Source organism: Vigna unguiculata, chromosome 8 (assembly GCF_037176805.1).
Source record: "Vigna unguiculata cultivar grain cowpea cultivar isolate G323 ecotype 2 chromosome 8, ASM3717680v1, whole genome shotgun sequence".
Lineage (NCBI taxonomy): Eukaryota > Viridiplantae > Streptophyta > Magnoliopsida > Fabales > Fabaceae > Vigna > Vigna unguiculata.
Genome location: NC_140799.1, coordinates 1,944,537 through 1,969,722, shown reverse-complemented (window position 1 = coordinate 1,969,722; position 25,186 = coordinate 1,944,537). Strand labels below are relative to the sequence as shown.

The following is a 25,186-nucleotide window of genomic DNA, read 5'->3' as shown; positions in this document are numbered from 1 at the left end:
TTAGGACTAGTTAGATCTTCACTTTTGGGTCCTCTAAAATAATTTCATACTCCTTTATTTGATTGTATTTTTTTCTGTTTTCTCTGTATGGTATAATTTGAAGTGCATCATTTTTTAGTTCTGCCCAATCCATGTCCAGAAAGTTTTGACGTTCCATCTCTACACCAAAAGATGGAAACTGTGCGCATTTTTTGTGGGTCAAGTCTATATATTTTTTGAGCATTTTTCCCCACATACTTGAACAATTAAATCACATCTTTAATTTGCATTCCGGAATGAAAAGAGGTGTGTCTCAGATTATTTTGAGGTGCCAGAAACCCCTCATTTATTCTTTCTACAGTACATGGAAATATGGAATTGTTCCACCTTTAAACTTAGAAGAAGTAAAATGGACATTGGCATAAATTTTTGGCCCTTTTTCATAACTCCTTAGTCCTTCTCTCCCACTAATTTCATGTTTATTTGGAAAGAAAGGGGACGGAAGAAGGCAGTGAAGACTTTGTAACTGAGTTCCTTTAGCTTAAACAGTTTAAATTTGGCAGACAAAAGTTTCATATTTTGCTGCTCGAATATTAATAGTTCATATAGGAATAAATGAAGTATTTCTGCAACTTACATAAACTTATCCTTGAATTTTTTTACCTTTATAAGAATATATACTGATCTTAGGTGCTATATTATTTCCTATTTAGAGGCGAAAATCTCATTGATGAATTTGTATGAAACTCATAAAATTTTCGCATCTATTTTAAGGATATTGAGACCAAATAGACCTAAGAGTTCAATTCGGGAGGAAGTTCTCCCCGAAGAAAAAACGAGATCATGGTTAACGCTCTCTTTGGTTGGTAACTTGGAACCATGTGCCCAGCTCCTCTTACAGTGATGAGGGTGAGTCCTTTGTACCCAATCAAGTATCCTCCAACCTGCATTTTGTATGTTGTTGATTACCTAGATGCTCTGCTTGAAATTGTGATTATATATGGTAAATGAAAATGCTTATTAAGTTATTACCTCATCTCCAGAATACCAGGGACGCCATGTTGTCTCCACTGGAAGTTTCAAGGAATTTACTGAATACCTAGATGATGTTATGGGAACGCGCCCATCTGTATCTCCACTGCATTATAGAACAACAATGTTACATAAAAGCCATGACAGTACTGTCTTGGATGTAACAAAGCAATTTGTATAGTGTGTATTATCTATCACCTATATATCCAGGTTCTTATGCCACTTGATATTATCCGATTTATAGTGGGTAGAACTGTTGCTGGGCTATCTGTCCATCCCACTCCACTGAACACAAGCGTCACATGCATATTGATTCAGGAAATACAACAGTTACAATTCACTCAGGAAAGTGTATTAAGAAAACAACACAATCAGAGAATTTTGTGTACCTGCAAGGAGACCATTCTGAGAGTTTTGCATGAAGAGCCTCTTGTACTTGAGCGATGTTTAAGTAGGATTTGGTATATTCGTCAGAACAAGGGTCGAAATTGCTGTCCTACAATGTTCGATATTCAAGAGTTTTATGCCTTAGTTTTCACCCAAATAATATTACTCCATTCATCTTTGCGTTCTTAATATTTTCTTAGTTTTCTTAATATTTTCTTAGTTTTCTTAATATTTTAAAACACTAATCTCAAATGAACTGTCTGTCAAATATTCACAAAGGCAATATACACTATATTAGATTGTATAAGTACTCCTCATTCTCACTATAGGTATAGGTAATTCCTCTGTATATTTGTATGATTAAATTTGTTTATTAGATATTTAAAGTTGCTTTAAATGTATGTAGATAGTTATCAATGTCAAATTTAATTTACATTATTATGGTTGACATAAATATAATAACCTTTTTGAAATTAGTTCTTTGTAAATGCCTTCGTTATATATCATCTTCATCACGCAAAAACCAACAATCAAATAGATGAATAAAAAATACATAGGAGAGGAAGAGCCATGGAACTTACAGAGTTAGGAGCAGAAGTTTGATGAGATTTTGTGGCAGTTGAATCACAAGGGGGACCATATATGTCATAAATGTCAATGACTCCAATCTCATTATCCCCTCTTATTTGGTATTCGTTGCATTCACTTGTCATGTTCCCACTCTCAAAGTCACAATGCCTTTCAATTCCTTCATGGGTTTCATCTGAGTTCAAAGCATGGGTCCAGAAATAGTCATACATTCCCTTTGCACATATATTATCATCTATCCAACCATTCCCAATCTGCATCAACAATATAATACCAAAACAAATGAATTATGGAATGATCTTATGATCTTCTTGGTCTGTCAGAAGCACTTCCAAAACGCAAAAAGTTGACTCACTCACCGCAATCCCTTTGAGGTTGATGACTGTGTGATTTGTAAGCTTATTATTAGTGAGAATAGTGTGAGCTAGCTGAGGAACATAATGTCCAGCATAGCTTTCTCCAGTGATGAACAAGTCTCGAGATTTGTAGTGTGGAAATCTGTGAAGCCAGTTTATAAGAAAAGTGTAAGAGTCCATGGCTGTGCTCTTGTCTCCAGTGTTTGTGTAGTCTGAAGAAGTGTTTGAATATGAAAATCCAACTCCTGCTGGAGATTCTAAGAAAATAACGTTTGCCACTGCCAATTGTTCAACAAAAAAGGTTCATTACAAATGAATAACATCAATTAGAAAGAGAATAACATCATGTCATTTTGTATGTAGTATATATGTGTGGAAATGCTTACCATTGTTCCATGCATATTCATTTCTGCGTAGTGTTCTTCCGTCACTGTTCACTCTGAAAGGTCCCAATTCTTGCATGCCTCCATATCCAAGGGATGAGCAGCCAGGCCCTGAAAATCACACGTTCAGTGATCTTTCCTTTTTCTTTTTCATTGAGGCTTTTGTTCAATTCTAGAAAAGGAAAAGATTTCCATTTTTAAGTTTAACTTATAATTCTTTTCTTGTTAAAAACTCATGAATTTTAATGTCTTATCCAGATAGATTCTACAGGATTCATCGATCCTTTTTTTTATATAAAATATATAATAAAAAAAAACGGAACAAAACCAAATCAAACCGATAAAAGAAATATAAAGCAATTTTCTAAAAAGTATTTAACTTGTAACTTTTTAATTAACTTTTTTTATTTAGTATTAAGTTATTTATGTTGAAGACCTTACACCGAATAAAGATAAATTTATGAATGGGTGCAAATCTTACTTTATAAGCGAATCTTGTAAGATTGAATCCATTTTTTAATATCATATCTAGCGAGATTTATTTTTGTTGAGCTTATTGTGATGGATTGTTATTGGGAGTTTGTTCTTTGTTGAGTTTATCATATCATTCACTATTAGACTTTTATTGGATTAGGGGTGTCAAAACAAGTTTGGCCTATAACAGGACATGTTACAGTTTCTGACCCATTTTTTAGTGACGGATAAGCTTGGTCCAACTCGTTTTTAACGGTCAACGGTGGAACAAGCTAAAATGGACCAACATTTCTATATTGGACAACTCATTATTATCTAATTTCATTTTCTATATATATATATATATATATATATATATATATATATATATATTAGTACGAAAGGTATGTAGAAATCTTGTATCAACTAAAAACAAAAAAAATTACAATATATAAATAGATGAAAATCTTACTTTACATGTTAATTTTATAATATTGAATTAATTTTAATAATTTAGTCTATTAAAAAAAGATTTTTAACTAAGTAATTTAGTTTAATTCCTCCACAATTTTTATTTTTAGTTTACTGTAATAATATAATAGATAATATGTTATGAAATGATGAGAGTGATAAGAATAAATACTAAAGATTACTGTAGTTTTTATGATATTAAGATTGTTGATATAATAATATATTCTTTAGTCCTGATTTGGACTTTCCGTATGAAATATATGAAACATGTTAACTTTCCGTATGAAACAAATAAAAAAGTTGTAAAATAGGAAATACATCTCAAATGGATATTTCCATTGAAGACATTATGACATTCGTGCTTCCAATGTCGCATGGACACTTATAACAATAAGAGTTTTCTAAACTCAAAACTTTTTTGCTAATTAAACTGCTAAATAATTTAATTTCTTTTTCGGTGGCACTCATCAACTATGGCTTCCGTGTTAGAATTCCATTACAGTGTATATATACAAGTTGTGTTGTCATTGTTGGAATCACACGATTGATTGAAAATATTAATCACCAATAAAAAATATTAGCATATTTAAAAAGAAAAAAACAAAAACCCTAATTGCCACCTTTACTATTTATTTCTACAAAGGGTGGGGTCATGGTGTCAAATTATTCATCATAATTGAGTCCACTTTATTTTTATTGGGGGGCAAAAGGAATACTTTTAAATAGGCTTTTTAGATTTTTTTTATTTGTTCATCACATTTTTTTTCTGTTGAAATATTCATTAATCATCTCTTCAATATCATGTCACAGAAATTACCATTTATATGTAATTTCTACTTATTACAGATTTCAAAAAATCTAACCCCTTAACAGAAAGTTGATTTTATTATTATTATTTTTTTATTACAGTAATCTTTCATATCTTGTAATAAAACTTTTTCTATAAATGTTTTAATAACTATCTTACCTTTGATTATTTGATACTATACATAGCATATTCAAAGAAAGAAAAGAAATAGTTATTACCTCCATTGAGCCATAGAAGAAGGGGCTTGTGAGAAGCATTTTGAGGTGACTCTACAAAGTAATAGAACAATCTTCTTCCTTTTTTTGCATCCACAGTTACATAGCCACCATATTGATCAAAATCAACACCTTCTGGTTCTCCTGGTAAACCCTTCACTTTGTCTTCTTCCATCAACACCACCCTTTCTTCTTCAACCTTCCAAAAATCTTCATCACCACCACCATTTTTGGCCACCATTGAAGCTTCTTCTGATGACACCACTTTCTCATCACCCCTCTTTGATCGAATCAACCTATACAGATATTCCCCTTGTTGGTTCCCCTCACACGACCAACACAAAAACATCAACCACACAACAATTTTTGTTGACAACATTGGACTCATCTTTTACGTTGTTTTCTGAGTGTTGTGTTGTGTGTATATATATACCTCTTTCGGGATCTCAAATCCATGACTTTAAATAACATTTTGAAAACTTGGTCCATACCCTTAAATAGTATTTTGAATAGAAAAAGAAATAAGATTCCGATTAATAAAAATATCTATCATTATTTGATAATGTATGAACAAAAATCAATGTATATCATTCATGGCAACTTGTCTGTTTCTCTTTTGCATGTTGTCCATGTAAAGAAAGGTGGTGATGAGAAAGTTATACTCTTGTGATGTGTTTGCGTTGTCAACTAAATAAAGTGATGTTACATGTATTATTATTATTATTATTAACTCTGTTTTTGTTGTTAGAGTATTATATTCAGCATTATTCACAACTTTTTTTTCTTTTAAATTATGCAAAACCTTTTAATATATTTATCTCTATTTAATAAACAATCATTAGTATTTAATGGAAGGCAGTTCAAACTCTGACTTTGTGCAAATACTGTTATTATATATCTTTATTATTTGGTAAGATGAAAGCATATATATAACTAATGAATTTAAATGAAAGCATGTCCCCATTGTTTTCAGTCTTGAACGTAAAAATTATAAAAGTGGTGTATATGTATACATCAATTAATTAGTTTTAAAGTTAATTTTTTAACATGTATTAAATTCATCGGTTAAAACCTATTTTAATAAGGTTTATAATTTGTTAAATTTATTATGTCATACGATATCACTACTAAAAAAAATTCATATTTTCTGTCAATTTTGTTTTAATTTTTTTTTGTAAAAAATACTTACAAATTTTGTTGTGAAAAAAAAAATTATAAGAAATTGTTACCAATTTTTTTACAAAATATTTTGTATAAAATACTTTTCGCAACAAATTTGGTAGAAAATACTTGTAAATTTTATAATTTTGTAGAAAATAATTACCCACGAAGGAATTACTTACAAATTAAAATTCTTAGTAGAAATGACAAAAAAAAGTATTTTCTTACAAATATTTTAAAGAAATTTGAAAAAAAAGTTTCATGCAATATAAAAATTTCTAATAACATATTATACCATTAATTATCAAACTATTTATTAATATCTATATATATATATATATATATATATATATATATATATATATATATATATATATATATATATAAAGTGTAAACATTGACGTGAAGCTGATATCATAAATTTAGGTTTTCAGTTTAGGCTTCTTAATGTTGAATATTCATATGAAAGTGCCATTCATTATCCAAACACAGTGCATTGGTGTCAAAAAATAAACCAAAGAAAATGAAAATTGCAAAACATTAGGCATATATACATGAATTTAGTTTCTAATGAAACCATTGTGTTTATTTTTGTGTCTTCTTTTTGTTCTAAACCTAACTGATATAATAATAATTGAAATAGAAAATGGATGAGAAATCCATGCATCGTGTATGTACATGGACACTATCTGTCCCATCAAGAAGAAACATTATGACTCCAGTGTTTTAATTTTTAAAGAAGAGAGTTATCTTATTATTATCTCAAAACTAATTTCGATTCTACAATATTATGAATTATATTATAAATTGAGTTTAAGTTAATTTATCCTCACATAATTAATTTGTAAGATGAGTATATTGTCCTTATTCATATAACTTGTAAGATAAAAATTGTCTTTTATATTCTGCAATTTAGTCTTATATCTTATAGATGAAATCTTCTAATCAAATTCACATTATTTATGGTAATATCATTCAAGTTTTCTTATATAAGAGTGATACACGTTTTTATTATATGAATAAGTGTTTAATTAGTATACTAATTCATCGTATTATTTATGAGTGATTTTGTCTTTTTCAAATTTTGAGCTAATTTTTGGTAAGCAATTGTTAGTGGAAGATTTGAAAGAGGTTTTGAGATGGGTATGATGATGTAGGCACATGTGGATATGAATATTTTTGGTTTAGCGTCTTTTAAAAGAAAGATTCAATTATTAATCACTTGTCTGTTTTACTTTACGTGTTTTGCTACTTTTATTTTAATGTAAAAAAGATTTATTCCTATTTTAATAACTTTTTACTTATATTTTTTATTTTTTTGAATTAAAAATAATCTTTTTCATAATTGAAAGTCTTATTTAAAATCCAGAATCTCAAATTTCACATTTTCAAATTTTGATACGGTAACTTGCCAAATAAGCTGGTTTGGTTTGGGCTCCAAATAACTTTTTCTTTCGGCCCGAATGATACTTTTATTAATGTTTCTTACACTATATATATAAGTATCTGCCTCTTTCTATCTATCTCTATAATTTATTATACATTAAAATAAATTTGTTATGTATTGGTTCATAAGATTTCTAATTTAAAACATAGAAACTAATATTTTTAAGTATGATACCATAGTTTTAATGATTTTACTTTGGATAAGACATTTCTAAATTTTACTTTGGAACAATTTTTTTTTTCAAATTTCAAGTCATTGGACGTTTGAGTGATAATGATTTATATTTACAATAAAAATTATCACTTAAAGAATGTCGAAACAACTAAAGAATTTTCAATCAATATGTAAAAAAAATTAGTATCTTACACAAAACAATTCTAAAATCAATTATACTATTTTCATATATTCTAGCAAGTTTTATTCTTAAATTAATGTAAAACATTCTATTTAAATGTCGTCATAATATAGTTATTGAATGAATAATATAATAAATGAAAATAGATGGAAGAGGATGATGAAATTGCATGAAAAGGGGAAGAATTACATTATTGGGAACGAAGTTTAGTGTGAATTGTCTAAATACATTTTAATATGATATCAAAATTATAAGTTAGGGTCTATGTTGGAAATAGTTTAAGTGTTAGTCAGAGTCTCACATTGGATTGAATAGACAAAATTAAACAATAGAAAAGGACACCCTTGAAGGAAGATTGTTAGGAATAGTCTAAATGTAAGTCGAAGTCCCATATCCCATATTAGATAGAATAGACAAAGTTAAACACTGTCTAAAAATAAAGACCCATAACACCGTTGCAGTAAGGTTTTGGAAGTAAGAATGGTGTAAAATACCTTATATGCTTATATGTGTAAAACTAATATATATATATATATATATATATATATATATATATATATATATATATATATATATATATATAACCACAATCTCTCGATGACCAGATGACTACAACCCTTACGAAAAAATATAACCCAACAAGTTTACTTTCTACGTAATTGATGAAATTATGTTTGAAAATTACTTCTCCATAAATTTCAGAAATCTTGTTTTAAACTATTTTTGCATCAAGTAATAGAAGTGAGTTTTATGAAAGATAAAATATCATTTTAAAAATTAGGGGATACAGTCAGAAATTATAAGGGTGGAGGAAGAAAAGGCCTAAACTTATTAGTTAGTTCCATTTTTTGATTCATTGGCCCAATTCCTTTTGAAGTACTACGAGGTCCAACCTGCAGTTTCTTTAGCCCAAAAATATTTTTTGATATGTTTGAGTTTAATGAATTGCTTCTATTGGCAACAAAACAACCTATTACTAGCTTACGAATTGAAAATTAAGTTGATGATATTTTTTTTAACACACGCAGTTACCAAAATTTAAATTATGTACAAGTAATTGCATGTCATTTTATATTATTTAAAACTTTTTAATTGGCAAAGTCGATATTACCCTGCTTTACTAAACATTTTGTTTATTATTACAAAAAAGCACTTCTTTAATTAACTAAGTCAATAACTTCAATATTTTACCTCTTTCATTTTTATTCAAAAGATTCTTTAACTTTGTCATAATCTCTTACCCTTTAATTAATAAAAATAATTATAAATGCTCAAATTACAAAACAACTTCAAGACGAACCTTTTCTTATCTAATGCAAAAATTACACAAACACGAGTTAGTTATTCTATACTCATCAAAGTTTTTTCAATATCTAATTTCTAAAATTTTGAAATTTTACAAACTAATTTAATTGATTCTAGATGAAAACAACTCCTTGGTTAACCAGCACCTTTTTTTTTTTAATATCAAACATGTGTCATGTTAGAAAAATACCAAGATACCTAAAAATGAATAAACACATAATAAGAAACGATGGTGAGAATTCAAATCCTCAAACTAAAGATCCATACACACAGAAAGACAAACGAATAATGTTTTTGTAACATGAACAAACAATTCAATCGAGGAATAAAATAGTGTGTTGAACCAAAAAATAAAGGTGAATGGCCTAACCACATAAAATTTAAGGGTGTCTTTGTTGATTAGGGTTTTATATTTTAACATTCAAAGTGTGTCTTGAGCTATTGACCTTTTCTGGACTTAAGAAAAAGGGGACCCTCTTTTTGGTTGTCCCAAAATAAAAGCTGGCAAAGTCCAAGGTAGACCCATACACAAGCTGACAACCAATGGTCTCACCACAAATTATCAAACTTGTGTTCTATTTTCTGTCGCTTTGTCTCATTTAACAGTCTGTGCATGCCCCCATATAACAATTATCATTCTTATTTAACAACTTTTTAACCGGTATTATATCGATTAGAGATAAGATAGATTTATAATATATAAGTGAATGAAAATATCACTTAATAAGTCGGTTTTGTAAGATTAAATTAGACTTAAAGTTCACTTCTTAATATAGCATCAGAGTTATGAGTTAAAAGTCTATCATAACGGAATTTTTGGCCAGATCGTTCTACCGACTATCAGATCATTCATTAATATTTAGTCTCACTATACATCGACATGAAGTAGGTATATTGAAAATCTCGTGTCGATTAAAAATAAGATTAATTTATAATGTATGTCGTAAATAAATATATGTTTAGAACGATTTCGTTAAGGGGAGACATATGGTTAATGGTTAGGTAGATGAATATGATTAAGCTATATATATTGGTCACTGAATATGGTACAAAACAATAGATTGTTTACATAAATGAAAAAAGGTGATGTTTATTATTTAACATGTAGTTTGTTTGTTAATGAGCTTATTCACCTAAAAGTTGCATCTTGCACATGAAATTAGTTAGTGAACACTAAGTATATGCAACTCCTTTTGTTAAAAGTTTAGTATTATATATAATTCTTTGTTTGTTTACTTCCATGTTTCTCAACTTTTCTGATATATAAAATTGAAAGAGAGAGAGAGAAGGTGCAAAATCATGGATGAAAGTGAGTGATGAGGACAATGATTTTGAATGCACAACGATTTAACTCATATCTTTGTCATCAAATCAGTCCCTACCAAGCCAGAAAAAGTTTCAGAAGAAAAATAAAGTATAATGGTTCAGTTTTTACGACATATATGTGTGGGGTATACTACACAGAAACTCTTCACTTTCACTGGCATAGAACATGTAACATGAATCGAGATACCAATGTTGGGGCAATAAAAATAATACTGAGAAACTAATTTTATTTTAGAATCATCTATTTTTTTATGTTTGTGGAAACTAATTTCTGTATTCATTTACAGATTTTTCAGACACCGACACAAATCAGAGTACGCAAGAAATCCAACCAATACTATGTTTTCTTAATATTAAGGTAGTAATTAATATTTTGGAAGGAAATGGTAGGATGGATTAGGAGGTGAAAATTAAGTTCGTTTAAGTTGACTGCAGAACGAGTGAAAGGAATAATTTGTAGGATGTATTATTTTTATAATTCCATTTATTGGAAGCAGATTTGAAAGGATTGTTTGAGCAAATACTCTTTTATTCTCGAGAGGGATATGATTCATGGACATTAGAATCGATCTTGAAAGAAATTTGTGGAAAAGGATCCATGCACTTTGGAACCAATCCACCTAGAGGTTTGTGACCTGATCCCATTTGATGTTGGAACGGATCTAACCATGGAAGAGATCCAATCCAACTTTCTACATATCCGATCCCATAGCAATATTTTTTTTACAAATTTATTATTAAAAAAATTAAGAAAATAAATGTAACTCATACAAATATCAATTTATACTACTTTTTATTTAAAGGACAATATGGTAATATATCTATTACTTCTACTAAAATATTTTTTTCACAATTATCATATCAATCAAATTACTCACAAATTTTTAGAAATTTTACTTTCAAATTCATTCATTATCAACTCTAAATCTCTTAAGAAAAACAACACATCATTTATTTTCAAATTCACTCAAATCCAACCACTCCCTCTCTCTTAAACTCATCCACTTATGTGAACGCAACGTTAATATTGTAATTGAAATGTGTTTTTACGCAATAAAAGGTTTTTTTATACAATATATTATATATTTGATTGTGAAATTAAATATTTATAAATAATGGATAGTGATCCTATAGTAAGAATATAAGACTCAGCAAAATTGTTAAAATATAAATTCTTTTAACCTATTAAAATTTGATATTTAAATTCAGTCCAATTATACATAAAGATCTATTTATGAGACGATTATCTTCACTTTTCATTATTTTGAGTATATTTGTAATTGATGTTTAACTACAAATTTCATATTAGTTAAGAAACTTTAAAAAAAAGTTGCATCAATAATTTCCTATTCCACTATATATGAAAAAACTTGTGATTAATTTAAAAATTAGATTAACTTTGAGCTCACTATTTCTTCAAACGAGATAAAAAAAATATAAATATTATTTGAAATTGGTGTTTGGAATTTCATCCCTTCTTCCAGTATTTTTATATATGACAAAAAGTAGAACTTAAACTATTACTTGTTCATTAATTCTGAATTAGTATAACACAATGAGGAACATTTATATGTGAACTTTTAGCAAGTATTTTAATTTAAACTTTTTCTTTTTATTGAATTAGTTGCATCAATAATTGCATCAACATTTATAAGTAAGTTTGACATTACTTTCAAATTCAGTTAAAAGCAATATTCTCCTCAAATTCCAATTACTTTAAAGTTATAATAAATTACTTTTTTTATCACTTTTAATTAAATTCAACCAAACTTAATTTTCATTTAAATCCAAAAGTTTCCCCATTGTGGCCACGTAAAGATGACAATGAAGAGGTGATATTGGTGGGTGTCAGTGTCATCAAATGTGTACGAAATAGCATGCTAGCAGGACAATGTTTTCTCTTTATATATATATATATATATATATATATATATATATATATATATATATATATATATATATATATATATATTTTAAACTTAAAAAAAATGGATTTAATCCTTCTAATCTATCACTATCAATTTTCTTTTATATATTTTACATATATTAAATGATGTTATAAATTGATATTTGAATTGTCAAATAATATAGATAGTTCAATTATTAGTCTGAAACATATAAAAAAATTTATACAATTGAATTTAAAAGATTTTATCTATTTATTTTTAAAATTTGAAAACCCAAAATATTAAAATTTAGTACAGCAACGAATTCCAAGTTCAGAGATTAAAAATTATATTAAATAGTGTGAGCTACAACTAAAACTAATTTCTATTAGTTTACAAATTGCAGAGATGGAAACGATTTTTTTCCCACAATGGTGTAATTTATTTATGCAATTATCAAAATGGTGCAATTTTTTTTTAAATTTTAGTGAAGGGTAAGTCGTGCCAAGATGGTGCCGTTTCACAATAAAGAAGTCGTGCCAACATTAGGCGATTTTAATTAAAATAAGTTGAAGTCGTACCAACATGGAGAGACTTCTGTGTTGTTGAGAAGTCGTGCCATATCGAGACGGCTTTAATTAACACTCTAAGCAAAGTCGTGCCAATATGGGAAAACTTCAGTATTAAAATATCAATGAATAAGTCTTTTCATATTAGAGAGACTTCAGTATTATATTGATAATGAAGAAGTCGTACCATATTGGGATGACTTTAGTTTCGCAGACTAAAAATTAAATATTTTTTAGTCATATTAGGACTAAAAAATTTTTTAGTCATATTTTTTAGTCTACGAGAGTTTGTGCCACAAGGAGGTCTTCTTCGGTATTGTCTAGGTCTTATTTGAGGGATCTGAACTGGATCGTCATCATTATCATTATCTTCATGTTGTTATCTTTGGTTTATATCTTCCACCATTTGTGGCGACATTGTAGGCCGATAATATTGCTGGAAGGATGTGGGATATGCGGATGGAGGTGTTGACGAAGAAGCTGCAAAGAAAAAATTACCGACTTTGTTGTTCACTTTTATTTTAATATATATCAACCAAAAAATTATTGGATCTCATATATTTGTTATTAAAAAATTCTTTTCTTTTTCTTTTCTTTACCTTTGTATATCTTGTATAATTTATATATACACAATAAAAATTTTAACTTCTTTATTCAATTTAATATTATCATAACCAAATAATTTTTTCTCTTTTTTAACTTTTATTTTTTTTCTTTATTCACTTTTATTTTACCTACTTGCTGCATTTGTTAATATTAACAATGAAGTCGTACCATTATGCTAAGACTTTCTTTATAGCCCAACACACTAAAGTCGTGTCATAATGGCAAGACTTTTTTTTGATAGCTCAACACACTGAAGTCGTGCCACTATGACAAGACTTTCCTAATAGCCCAATACTAAAGTCATGCCATTATGGTAAGGCTTTCCTAATAGTTCAATACTGAAGTCGTGCCATTATGACAAGACTTTCCTAATAACCAAATATTAAAGTCGTGCCATTATGGCAAGACTTTCCTAATAGTCCAGTACTGAAGTCGTGCCATTATGGCAATACTTTCCTTGTTATGAAATCGTTCCATTATGGAAAGACTTTGGTTCGATAATAATTAATTTAAGTGAAGTCGTCTTTGTTTGTGACGACTTCATTAAATATATTGAAGTCTCTACAGTTTGGTATGACTTCAACACAATTTAATCAAAATCGTTTCACTTTGACACAATTTGTTTAGGACAAAGTTGTGCCATTTTCACACAACTTACCTCTCTATCGGGAATTTAAAAAAAAAAAAACGCACCGTTTAGAGAAGGAAAATTACCTCTTGACAAAGAAACTTTTGACAAATTTAATAAAGTTTCTAAAAATAGAATTAAAACAGATTATATTTTTATTTTTTAATTAAAATAAAATAATAAAATAATGTTTTTTTACTTGAATAGGAAACTTTGTCAAAAAGTTTGTTAAAAAGTTTGCTAATCTATCATAACTCTTTAGAGAAATAACAATTAAAATTGCACCATTTGGGGGAAAAAAACCGATGGAAACAGTAGGGTCCTTAATCGTTATTGTTACATATATAGTGATGAACAGTTGTTATATACAGTTGATAGAGTTTGATTCTATTTGCACAGCTACAGTGAAAAGTGATACCCTACTTGTAGGTTAATAGACTTTGCTTTGTAGGGAAACTATGCTACATTCATTTAGATTTTCTTTATACAGAATATAATAAATTTGAGAATTAAATATATTTTTGTCCTTCAAGGTTAATAAAACGTAGAATTAGTTTATTTTTAAATTTTTGATCAATTTAGTCATTGATCTTTAAAAATGTGTAAATTTAGTTCTTTTAATCAAAATTTGTTAAGTTAATTTGACGTTTCAAAAATATTTTATGATAATAATTAATTTAACATTAAAGGAAAAATATATCAAACACGGTAAACAATTCAAATATTATCATGAAATATGCATAAACATTAGATAAATTTATAAAAATTTAGTTAAAAAGACAAAATCCACACATTTATAAAAATAAATGATTAAATTGGACAAAAATTTCAAAAATAAACTAATTTTAAATTTTACTTAAACTTAAAAACAAAAAACATATTTAATCATAAATTTTATTCCAAACTACCCAAAGTATATATACATGCATTTATTGGCTTGATTTGTGAAAAAAAAGAAGATAAAATAATATATAAACATTTTCTTATGCATGCAGTAAATGTTACAGATCTTCATTATTGGGGCAAATCATTTTTCTGCAGAGGTACAGATAAGAGAACTTCAGAAGAATTAAAGACATTGTCAATGCACAAGGAATTCATACCATGTAATCATACATCACTCAGATATTTAATATTCATTAACTGTGAAAAATGCAAGTATTTTTGCTTAAATCACTCGGAGGATGAAGTTGTGAGTTTTTTTATTATATTATAATTCAAATTTCTTATTTTCATTTAACGTGAGATTTGTATTTACACTAAATTTTTTAACGTGATATAATTCATAGAGATGTTCAAAATAAATGGTAAAAATTTAAATTAAAAATTGAACAATTTATTTGTAAAACAATTAATTTCGAACACGGAGTATTCTTTTATTAGATAATTCAGTTTGTTTATAAAAGAATACTAACCATGCATAATCCAGATAAAATAAATAAGGTTTTTCTAAGGGCAGTTTTTTGGATTTCGATTTCTAAAAATGAGTTCTAAATCCATAATTAAAGCGAATATGATTTAGAGCATAATGATTGGTGATCCATATTTGCACATGCCTACAAAATTTATTCTTCGTATATTTGTGTATGTGTCACCTATAAAAATAGATATATTGAATGAATACTTACAAGTAATTTAAATGTTTTTTCTATATATGCATTTCTAAACAAAGTAATAACCTTCCAATATCCATTATATACATTTGCTTAAATATTTACTAATATAAAGTTCCTATGAGAAAACTATATTTTCAAGAATTATTTCATTATTTAAATTGGTGTTTTAGAGAAAATAACATTTGAATACTTTGAATAATTTATGAAGGTTAATCAATCTTTCAAAAAAAAAAAATACAGAGATTCAACACCAATGAATCTAAATCAACTTATATAATAACCTATTGTCATTTTCTATTAAAAATCTTTAATGTAATATGATTATGAATTTTATTTTATATACACTTTTGATGTGATTCAAACTCATACTTAATTACCGATAGTATCTGAAGCACTTTTCAATTATAATCTAATTAGTGGATATCGAACAATAATTTTATGTACTAAAATAATATATTTAAAATCTATATATTTAATCATGGTCACTAATATAATAAAAATACATAATTTAATATTAAAATTTGTATTTTTTTTTTGAAAAAAAAATAATTTTGAAGTTATAACATGAATCTTGTTTCTAAATAAGTTTTTCTAATTGGTATAGTACCCAATTTGGGACTAATGTGTCAAATAGGTATCCGGTTTTAAAAAAGTGTCAATTGCATCACAACTTTTAAAAATTCTTTCAATTAGGTCCCTTTCAGACAGAGTCTCAAGGAATTTTTAATTATTTTTAATCTTATAAAAAATGGATTACAGAAATATTTTAATTATTAAAAAAAAATTGGGACAAAATTGAATTAGATACACATACTTAGGTACTAAATTGAAACAAAAAGACATATATGTGGACTAAATCGAAATCAACACAATGACATATGATAGTAACACTGACACGTGGCATTACAATGCCGCACTAACAATGTCACGTGTCACACACAGAGACTTGACACGTGACATTTTTAATTTTTTTAAAAAATTAAAAAAAAAGTTTAAAAATTTAAAAAAAAATTAAAAATAAAAAAAAAACAAAAAAACCACAGATTGACACATGGCACATTGACTAACGGCGTTAGTCAACTCTGTCTGAAAGGGACCTAATTGAAGCAATTTTCAAAAGTTAGGATGCAATTGACACTTTTTAAAAATCGGGTACCTATTTGACACATTAGCCCCAAATTAGGTACTATACGAGTAATTATACCTTTCTAATTTTATGTTTCTATTCATTCGATATGTTCATATATTTTAAAGACAATAATATGAGATTTTTCATATGTAATTCTTTAAATCTTGACGAGATATTCCTCTATTCGAACAATTAAATCTGTTTTGTTTTTATATTGAGATATAACTTTCTTTTATTACTTCTAAAAAATGAATTTCTATTATTTATCAATATACATATTTAAATATAATTCAAAATTTAAAAAATAAAATTTTAAAATTAAACACGGATTATGAAAAACACATAACAATTAACTTTTCCTCTCATATTCATAAACGATAGTATATAAAAGACTCATTAAATAAAAAAAAACATCGTATTATGAAAGTATACACGAAAGACTCATGCTTAATGACTAAATATATCTTTCTCTTCAATAATGGAATAAATAAGAAATAAAAGCAGAATAATAAATTTACATTTAATTTTATTTTTTTACTCAAAAACAAAAGATAATAAAAATCAGAATAACTCAAACCATAAGTAACTCAAAATTTAAAGAAAATAAATAAACATCTTAATTATTTTTTATTATATTTAATTTTATATTTTATTATTTATTAACCTTAAATGACATACATTTATAAAAATAAAAAATAAAATAATTTTCATTGTAATTCACATATTTTGAAAATTTGAGGAGGTCAAGACATCCCATGATGCTTCGTCCTACTAACACCAATTTTATGATATTTTTTTTCCATAATTTTAGTAGCAAACCTTTCATTATTATTATTTTTTAATAATTTTGAAGATAGAGTGAAATTATGTGCTCTTAACTAACTAATAAATAATAGATTGTGGAGATGTGGCATGAAGAATAGAATTTCACCAAACAATTAAAAGGATATTATAAAATGAATGTTAAAAATGTGTTAGTTGTAGAAGAGGAGGTAGCAGCACCTTAATCCACCTACAAAATTGATATGATGAATTATTGATGAAACTTTGATTAAGAAATCATATGAAAAAGACAAGGAAATTACTTTTAACCATTTTCTTTGTTAATTATTTAACGTCATTTTCAAATGATAATTTGGTGATGGAAAATTCATCTGAGAGAAGTGTGGAGAAAGATTTTGTTTGATGATTAGGAACCTCTCACCACCGTATTCGGACCCAACCTGTCTTAAATATCATATTGAACATTACTCAAATTTCTAAGTTATAGTCAATTCGTGAAAAGACTTCCAATACAATAATTGGTTATAATTACTTTTTTTTATATATATATAATTTGATTTATCATGCGGTTTGAGAGGAGATAGGTTAAAATTAGAACTGTCAAAATGGATAATCTGACTCGATCCGGTTTGATTTATTAGGGATTGATCACTTAGTGAGTCAATCTAACCCGATTCACTTATTAACGAGCCAAAAATATTTAAATTCGGTCCGGTCCATTGCGGGTTAGTGAGTTAAACGGGTTGACTCACTTAAATAAAAAAATATAATTTATTTATTTATTTTACAGTCAAAACTAAATTATAATTCTAATTAAAATCTAAATAAACTTTAATACAATCCAAATACAAACCTAAATCACAAAAATACAAATCATCTGTGTGTTGGCTAAAAAAAACAACCTAACATGATCGACCCAAATGCAAAGCTCAACTTAACAAAAAATACTTGTGCGATCCTTTATTTGCGGGTTGGTGAGCCAACCCGACTCGCCACGGGTTCAACTCTGGTGAGCGAAGTCAAAAATCGACCCGTATTGAAATTTGTAAAAAAAATTTAACCCAACCCAACCTGAACCTGTGGTGAGCCGAGTTGGCTCGCGGATTCCAACCCATTTCGACAGCTCTAGTTAAAATACTTATTTTATATTAATAATTATATTTAAAATTATAACAAAATATAAAAAATACACATTTCATCATATACTCCATGTGTACTATGATTTATATAGAAAACCATTTTTTTTTCTTCATATTTTTCTTTCTTAAAAAGTTAAAAACTTCTATGGTAAAACTCGTCTTAGTAAATGAACGTTTGGTAGAGAAGGAAAATCTTTATAGCTATCTATTATCATTTCTCAAAAGTCCTAAGGAAAAGGAAAAGAAAACTATTTTAAAATAAACTTTTTTAGTATGAGAATAACCCCAACACTATCATTTGGCCACGTAATTACTATACATAGAGAAGCAACTAGTTAGAATCATTCCAATTAATTATAGTGTCTAATTATTTCTGAGTATTGAAAATATCTTTCATCTAACCATAGCATACATAATTAACCTTCTACAGTCAGAAAAAAAAAGCAAAAAAGAAAAATCAGATTTAATGAGAACAAATTAAGTTTGATTATTATTTTTTTTTTCAAAATTTAACTCAATTAGCTTAATGTGAAACTGCAAACTAAAACCATTCTAATGTATAAACAAGGCTGAAGTTTCCAAAATCTTGATTATTACCAATTAAATAAGCTTAATTAGAGAAGAAAAATTCAACTGGCACCTAATATTTATAGAAACTAATTAATTTAAGAATTAAATTATGCTTATAGTTCTTTGTCTTCACTCTGCTAATTTTGTAAATAATCATCAAACTTCATTTTATACTTTTGAATCAGCTGTACTGAAAAGGTTGAAAAATAGTGTCTTCACAAAAAAAAAAGCTGCTTTTAATTTCGAAGATTAAGACCTTACATATATAATTATGTGTGACTAGGACCTTTTTGTGTATTTTATTTTTGGGTAAAAGTGTTGATTTTTTTTTTCTTTTCTTTTTTTAAAATTTATAGAGATTCTTTACATGAATAAATCGAGAGTAAATTATAACTTTACATTAAAATACAATTATAACCTTAGATAAATATATTTTTTATGCACTTTCTACTTATCTATTATTTTTATATTTAACATGATGAAATAAAGGATATAGAAGGAGAAGTTTAAAATTTATAAAGTTTTTCTTTTTCTTTTTATTTATCTAGATTTTTGTCTTTCTTTCTTCTTCGCTGTATCTTGAGTCAACCAATAATTTTTTTTTTTTTCTGACAGGAGCTTCGTGAATCCAGCATGATTTCATATTTTAAACAGTTCAGCTGAGTTTTTCTTATTATTTAGTAATTATTTTATGTGAACCTAGTGGAGAATACGGATTGAAATAAAAAAAAAAAGTTATTCTTTTATTTAGCACTATGCTCAAATTATTCTATTTCTTTTATATCAGAATTACCTCCAGTAAGAAAAATTAATTATAAAAGTAAAACAAATAAAATTACTGTGTTCAGTATTCAATAAAATTCTACATTCAGAACTTGAGTTTAAAATTCTGGATTAAACTGATTAATTTTTCAGTGGGTGTTGGTTTACTGTGTTCATCTCTGATACCATGATTCTACCATTTTGGTTCTGAACTGAAAAACAAAACAGTGAAAAATACATGATAGTTCATTCAAAATGGATTCTTAATCTATCAGATACAAGAAACAAAGTTGCTACTCGGAAACGCATGTGATTTGTGCAGCTTTTGCCTGAAAAACCAGCACCCCATAAACTTATGTACTGCATAAAATAACTGCAACACATTATCCACAGTAAAAAGTAATCAATCCCCATCAAAATCTGCTTTCTAATGAGGCTTAAAAGCACCATGAAAGAAGGTTAATCATTACTTTGAGTGCACTAATTACACACTCACACACCATGTGAGGAAGAGAAGATGTTAAAAACAAAGGGTGAAGGTGAATAGTTATGAGTTAAAGCGCGAAGATTTTGGAGTTAAAAATTGAAGACAGGGAAATATGCATGTCGGTTCATGATGACATAAGCTAAGATTGGAGGCTTTTCATGGAATTGATAATTGAATCTGAGAAGCTAGCTGTGTCTTATTCTGCATCCAGGACCAGGTTGGAATTGGAAGCTCTTTTTTATCTATCTCTATTTTCTACTCTTTTTCACACAACCAGCCATTTCTTCTTTCAACTTCCATTCACCATAACCAAACTAGTGTACCTCCATCACACATCTCTCTCTTTTCTCTCTCTCTCTCTCTCTCTCTCTCTCTCTCTCTCTCTGTCCTACCACTCCTCTATAATATTCTTTTTATCTCAAGCGGTGGAACACTCTTCTCCACCACCATCCATCATTATCATCATCATCTTCTTCTTCTTCTACAGACCATGAATAGTATTTGACAGAGTTTGGCTTCTTCTGATGGTGTTTCAATCTCATTCTGGATCACTGAGCTGGTTGGTTCTCTTAATGCCAAGATAAAAAAGAAAAGGTTTGATCTTTAATCAGCCGGGGCAATTGGGCACAGTTTCAATGAATCTGGCTATGGAATTTACTAGTGGGTATGAGTGAGTGGTAGTGTCAGATTTTTAGCATAGGTTGAGAACATGAACATCAACAGAAGGGTCGGGACTAGGAAAGCTCGAATTCCAATAGCGCGAGAAAAAAGTAATTGAAGTTTGCTAAAACTCAGAAGTCAGAGAAGGGTACATCCATGTCGTTTCTGTGTTTGAAAAACAGTTTGCACAGTAATAGCTAAAGATCACTTTTTTTTATTATAAAAGTGTCTGAGGAGCGTAACAGCTTTCTTCACAAACTTTTGGCTTCGGTTTCGGTGAGACAAAAACAACATGACACAGATCATTTAATGGTGTTAAAAGAGGGTGTGTTAAGAGAAAAGAAAAGAAAAAAACTGTTTCATAATCCACGATTAGTTATTCGTTTAAAAATCCATTGTTTCAGCCTCTGTTAGCTTTTTGGATTGGATTTGATTTGATATTTGCTCTTGTCTTTTCTTTTTCTTTGGTGGATTCTGACTTGTTTTGCATTGAATGAGAAGGCAGATGATGCAGGGAAGCTCGAGAATCGCAAATAAATGTGGAAAAGCCTCAAGCAGAGAAAGAAAATTGGCTTTGAAACAAGATGTAATGCAATGTCACTGTTTCTGTTCCTTGTCCTTGTTCGGGGTATGATTTTGTGGTCTATTGTAGCTTGCAACTGAGCTGAATTCTCCAACTTTTCAGGTGGATAGGTTGAAGAAGAAGCTTAGGCATGAAGAGAATATTCATAGAGCATTGGAGAGGGCTTTCAACAGGCCATTGGGAGCTTTACCTCGTCTTCCTCCATATCTCCCTCCATGCGTTAGTATATGAATTCCTCAAGTCCTTTTTCTGAACACAAGCATTTTAGTGTTTTGATATGTAAGAAAGAGATTGGAAATGAAATTTGAGTGTTGAAATTTGATGTTGAAAACTATAGATACTAGCTCTTCTGGCTGAAGTGGCGGTTCTGGAAGAGGAAATTGTTAGGCTTGAAGAGAAAGTTGTGCATTTCAGACAGGATTTGTACCAGGAAGCTGTCTACATGTCATCTTCTATGAGGAAACTTGAACATTCAGTTTCAGCTCCTCCAAAGAAGTCAAATTCAACAATGGATAGTCCCAAGTTGGAAAAATTGAAGTTTCAATCCCAAACAGTTGGTAATTCAGCAGCATCATCTGCAACTATGCCTACCACAACTCTCATAGGTTAGAAACTCAATTATGTTTCACCGGTTTTGATTAATTAATTGCTGCTTCAGATTTGATTCTTCATTTAGTTCAGTTTGTGCTGAAAAGAATTAGTCAGTCTTCCTCTTGTTTTTTTGGATTGCCAGAGGATAAGGAGAATCAAACATGTCGCAATTCTTCCAAGAGCAGGAATCAATCATCCAACCATATGAACAAATATCCAATGAAAAAACTTCACAATAAATCCCCACAGAAAAGGTTGGATCATCCAAAAATAAAGGTGTGTCATGTTTAGTATACTTTATAAATAATTTTGAGTTGTGTGATATTGAAGAACTATTTCTAAGTCAATGAATGTGAGCTTTCATTTCACAATGTGCAGCAAGAACCAAGGTTGAACGGCCAGCAAATTGCAGATTTGAGAAACCATAGTACACATAAAAGTTCATCAGAAGCTGAGCGACCAAATATAATTTCAGAAAATATTGTGAAGTGCTTATCAAGCATTCTCTTGAGAATGAGTGCTGTGAAGAATCCAGGTTCTGCTTGTGACATTCCACACTTATGTGATCTAAGAACTAAAAATTGTGATGAAGGAACAGAGTTTGTGGATCCATATGGCATCTGTTTGGAATTTGGGAAGAGGGATATCGGTCCATACAAGCAATTATGTGAAATTGATGCTAAATCGTTCAATCCAAAACGAACTGCAAATACTTTGTTTTTACAGCATCGTTTGAAGTAAGTAAAATTTTTCTATTTACATTCAAATACCATGTCTACTTTTTCCATGACATGAATTTGATATTGTTTGTGAAATTAGAAGTTTTAGTTTTTTTACTCTGTGAAATTTGCAGACTTCTTTTCAGGAAACTAGCCTCTGTCAACCTAGAAAACCTCAACCATCAGGAGAAGCTCGCATTCTGGATAAACATCTACAACTCCTGTATGATGAATGTATGTAGGCTATGTTCATTACAACAACATTTAGTGTAATCTGTGTCTATTTTTTTTTTCTTACACAATTTCAATGATCTAAAGTGGTGAACTTAATTACCTTCTTAAACCATAATAAATGATGGTATTTTAGTTCAACTTTGCTTCAGGCATTTATAGAAAATGGCATACCAGAAAGTCCTGAAATGGCTGTTGCACTTATGAGGAAGGTATACTATGAACAACTATAGTAGTTTTTGTTTCTTATTTTTCTTCTTCTTTCATTTTAGTACAACATAGCATAAGTGTGTTGTTATCAACAATTTATGTTGTTCTTTTGTTACTCAGGCAACAATAAATGTGGGTGGACACGTGCTAAGTGCAACAACCATAGAGCACTTCATTCTTAGACTTCCTTATCATTGGAGATTTGTAAGTGTTGTCCATTTCAACTCTAGCTTTTCCATGGATGAGAATAAAGAGTTAACCTCTAAGTTTTCAAACAGACATTTTCCAAGGGAACAAAAAACCATGAAATGACAGTAAGAAGCATGTATGGACTGGAACTGTCAGAACCCCTTGTTACATTTGCTCTCTCTTGTGGAACCTGGTCCTCTCCTGCTGTAAGTTTACACAGAATTATGTAATCTTTCATAGCCCCACATTTGATGCTGTTCATTCATGATTAACATTTTTGTCTCTTTGCATCATTAGAAATTTGAAAACAAGACTAATTTCTACTCATTTTTTATAAAAAAATCCATCTTTGACATGACTTTTAAAGCAGACTTATAAACTCTGATATACTTACCATTCAACAACTTTGCCATTAGGTGAGGTTGGCAACATGCATCAAACAAAGTCACAGTATCATGTTAATCATGTCAAGATTTGACAACTTTATCCCCTTTTTCAATTTATAGATTTTCCATGAACTATTCCAAAAATGCAGGTGAGAGTTTACACTGCATCTCAGGTTGAGAATGAACTGGAAGTGGCCAAAAGAGAGTTCTTACAAGCAGCAATTGGATTTTCAACTTCAAAGTTTGTTCTCCCTAAGCTTCTGGATTGGTATTTACTGAACTTTGCAAAAGACTTAGAATCATTGCTGGATTGGATCTGCCTCCAGTTACCAAGTGAACTTGGGAAACAAGCCATAAAACTCATAGAGGAAAGAAAAACTGAGCCCCTCTCACAATTTGTACAAATAATGCCATATGAGTTCAGCTTTAGATACTTGATATGCACATAATTTCCCTTCAGTTCCATTCCATGTACATTGCTTCACTGCAACTCTGTATACAACTGTAGATCATACATACAGACAATGTAGATGACAATCTGTTCTTCTCAACCCCTTTGGGTAGAAATGCTCAGATTCCTTCTTAACTAAAGTGAATAAAAAATACAAGCCATGGAATTTGAACTATGAAAAGCGTGTATCTTTTCCAATTAAACTTGAGTCAATGTTAAACCAATATGATATCAATCACTTAAAACTACAAGTCCTGTTATGGGACCAAACTTAAAACCTGAGTTGAATGCTCTCTCTCCCTTGAGACTCTTGAGATGATTTTTTTGTGGGCAAGCAAGCACATGTTGATCCCTGGCTGCATTGAAAGACATATAGGGTTATGAGGGTCTGCATTAAACCAATCTGTTTCATGTCAATGAATGAACAAAGGTGCGTTCGCATGTACTGAAGATTATAGAGTCCAACATTAAAACCAATATACAAACACCTTGTGGTCCACTTCATGGCAGGTTAGTTATGGTGAGGCAGAAGAGTGATCTTCAATTAATGAGTATACTTTTGATACTGCAGAGTGCTCTAACTGCAGTTCCATTATGGCATTCACCATGCTTTCATTGCTTGGCAGCAGCAAGCATCGTTTGCCACATAAAAAGATGAATCATTAATTGAGTTTTCTCTTTGTATTCTTGTGTTTCCAACTACCAAGAGAACCCCTACTACATAT

General features: G+C 29.0%; 2 protein-coding genes across 5 annotated transcripts; one reads left to right on the top strand and one right to left on the bottom strand.

Moving 5' to 3' along the window:
* Positions 1 to 491: 491 nt before the first annotated feature.
* Positions 492 to 5,142, bottom strand: LOC114193052 (serine carboxypeptidase 1-like). The gene is made up of 8 exons (XM_028082753.2): positions 4,676 to 5,142; positions 2,729 to 2,836; positions 2,346 to 2,620; positions 1,980 to 2,240; positions 1,401 to 1,507; positions 1,210 to 1,296; positions 1,012 to 1,117; positions 492 to 923 (listed from the first exon to the last, which is right to left on the bottom strand). The coding sequence occupies exons 1-8, from the start codon at positions 5,058 to 5,060 to the stop codon at positions 774 to 776; spliced, it is 1,479 nt and encodes a 492-aa protein (XP_027938554.1). The 5' UTR covers positions 5,061 to 5,142; the 3' UTR covers positions 492 to 773.
* Positions 5,143 to 20,690: 15,548 nt separating this feature from the next.
* Positions 20,691 to 24,577, top strand: LOC114193248 (uncharacterized). Of its 4 annotated transcripts, none has more exons than XM_028082971.2 (11): positions 20,691 to 21,000; positions 21,603 to 21,687; positions 21,787 to 21,903; positions 22,022 to 22,289; positions 22,418 to 22,551; positions 22,654 to 23,012; positions 23,129 to 23,228; positions 23,378 to 23,437; positions 23,556 to 23,639; positions 23,714 to 23,830; positions 24,160 to 24,577. In XM_028082971.2, the coding sequence occupies exons 1-11, from the start codon at positions 20,966 to 20,968 to the stop codon at positions 24,457 to 24,459; spliced, it is 1,659 nt and encodes a 552-aa protein (XP_027938772.2). In that variant the 5' UTR covers positions 20,691 to 20,965; the 3' UTR covers positions 24,460 to 24,577. The 4 variants fall into 4 exon arrangements, with proteins under 4 accessions (XP_027938772.2, XP_027938776.2, XP_027938774.2 ...); XM_028082975.2 differs by having other exon boundaries at positions 20,691 to 21,035; positions 21,607 to 21,687; XM_028082973.2 differs by having other exon boundaries at positions 20,691 to 21,249.
* Positions 24,578 to 25,186: the final 609 nt, after the last annotated feature.

Bases quoted from the DNA above. Each gene is read 5' to 3' on its own strand.
- LOC114193052 (XM_028082753.2), bottom strand. From the start codon at position 5,060: ATGAGTCCAATGTTGTCAACAAAAATTGTTGTGTGGTTGATGTTTTTG. The intron at 2,837-4,675 runs GTAATAACTATT...TGTGATTTTCAG, and splicing joins TCTTCTATGGCTCAATGGAG to GGCCTGGCTGCTCATCCCTT. The intron at 2,241-2,345 runs GTGAGTGAGTCA...TTGTTGATGCAG, and splicing joins TCAACCTCAAAGGGATTGCG to ATTGGGAATGGTTGGATAGA.
- LOC114193248 (XM_028082971.2), top strand. From the start codon at position 20,966: ATGGTGTTTCAATCTCATTCTGGATCACTGAGCTG. The intron at 22,290-22,417 runs GTTAGAAACTCA...TTGGATTGCCAG, and splicing joins GCCTACCACAACTCTCATAG to AGGATAAGGAGAATCAAACA. The intron at 23,831-24,159 runs GTAAGTTTACAC...CCAAAAATGCAG, and splicing joins GAACCTGGTCCTCTCCTGCT to GTGAGAGTTTACACTGCATC.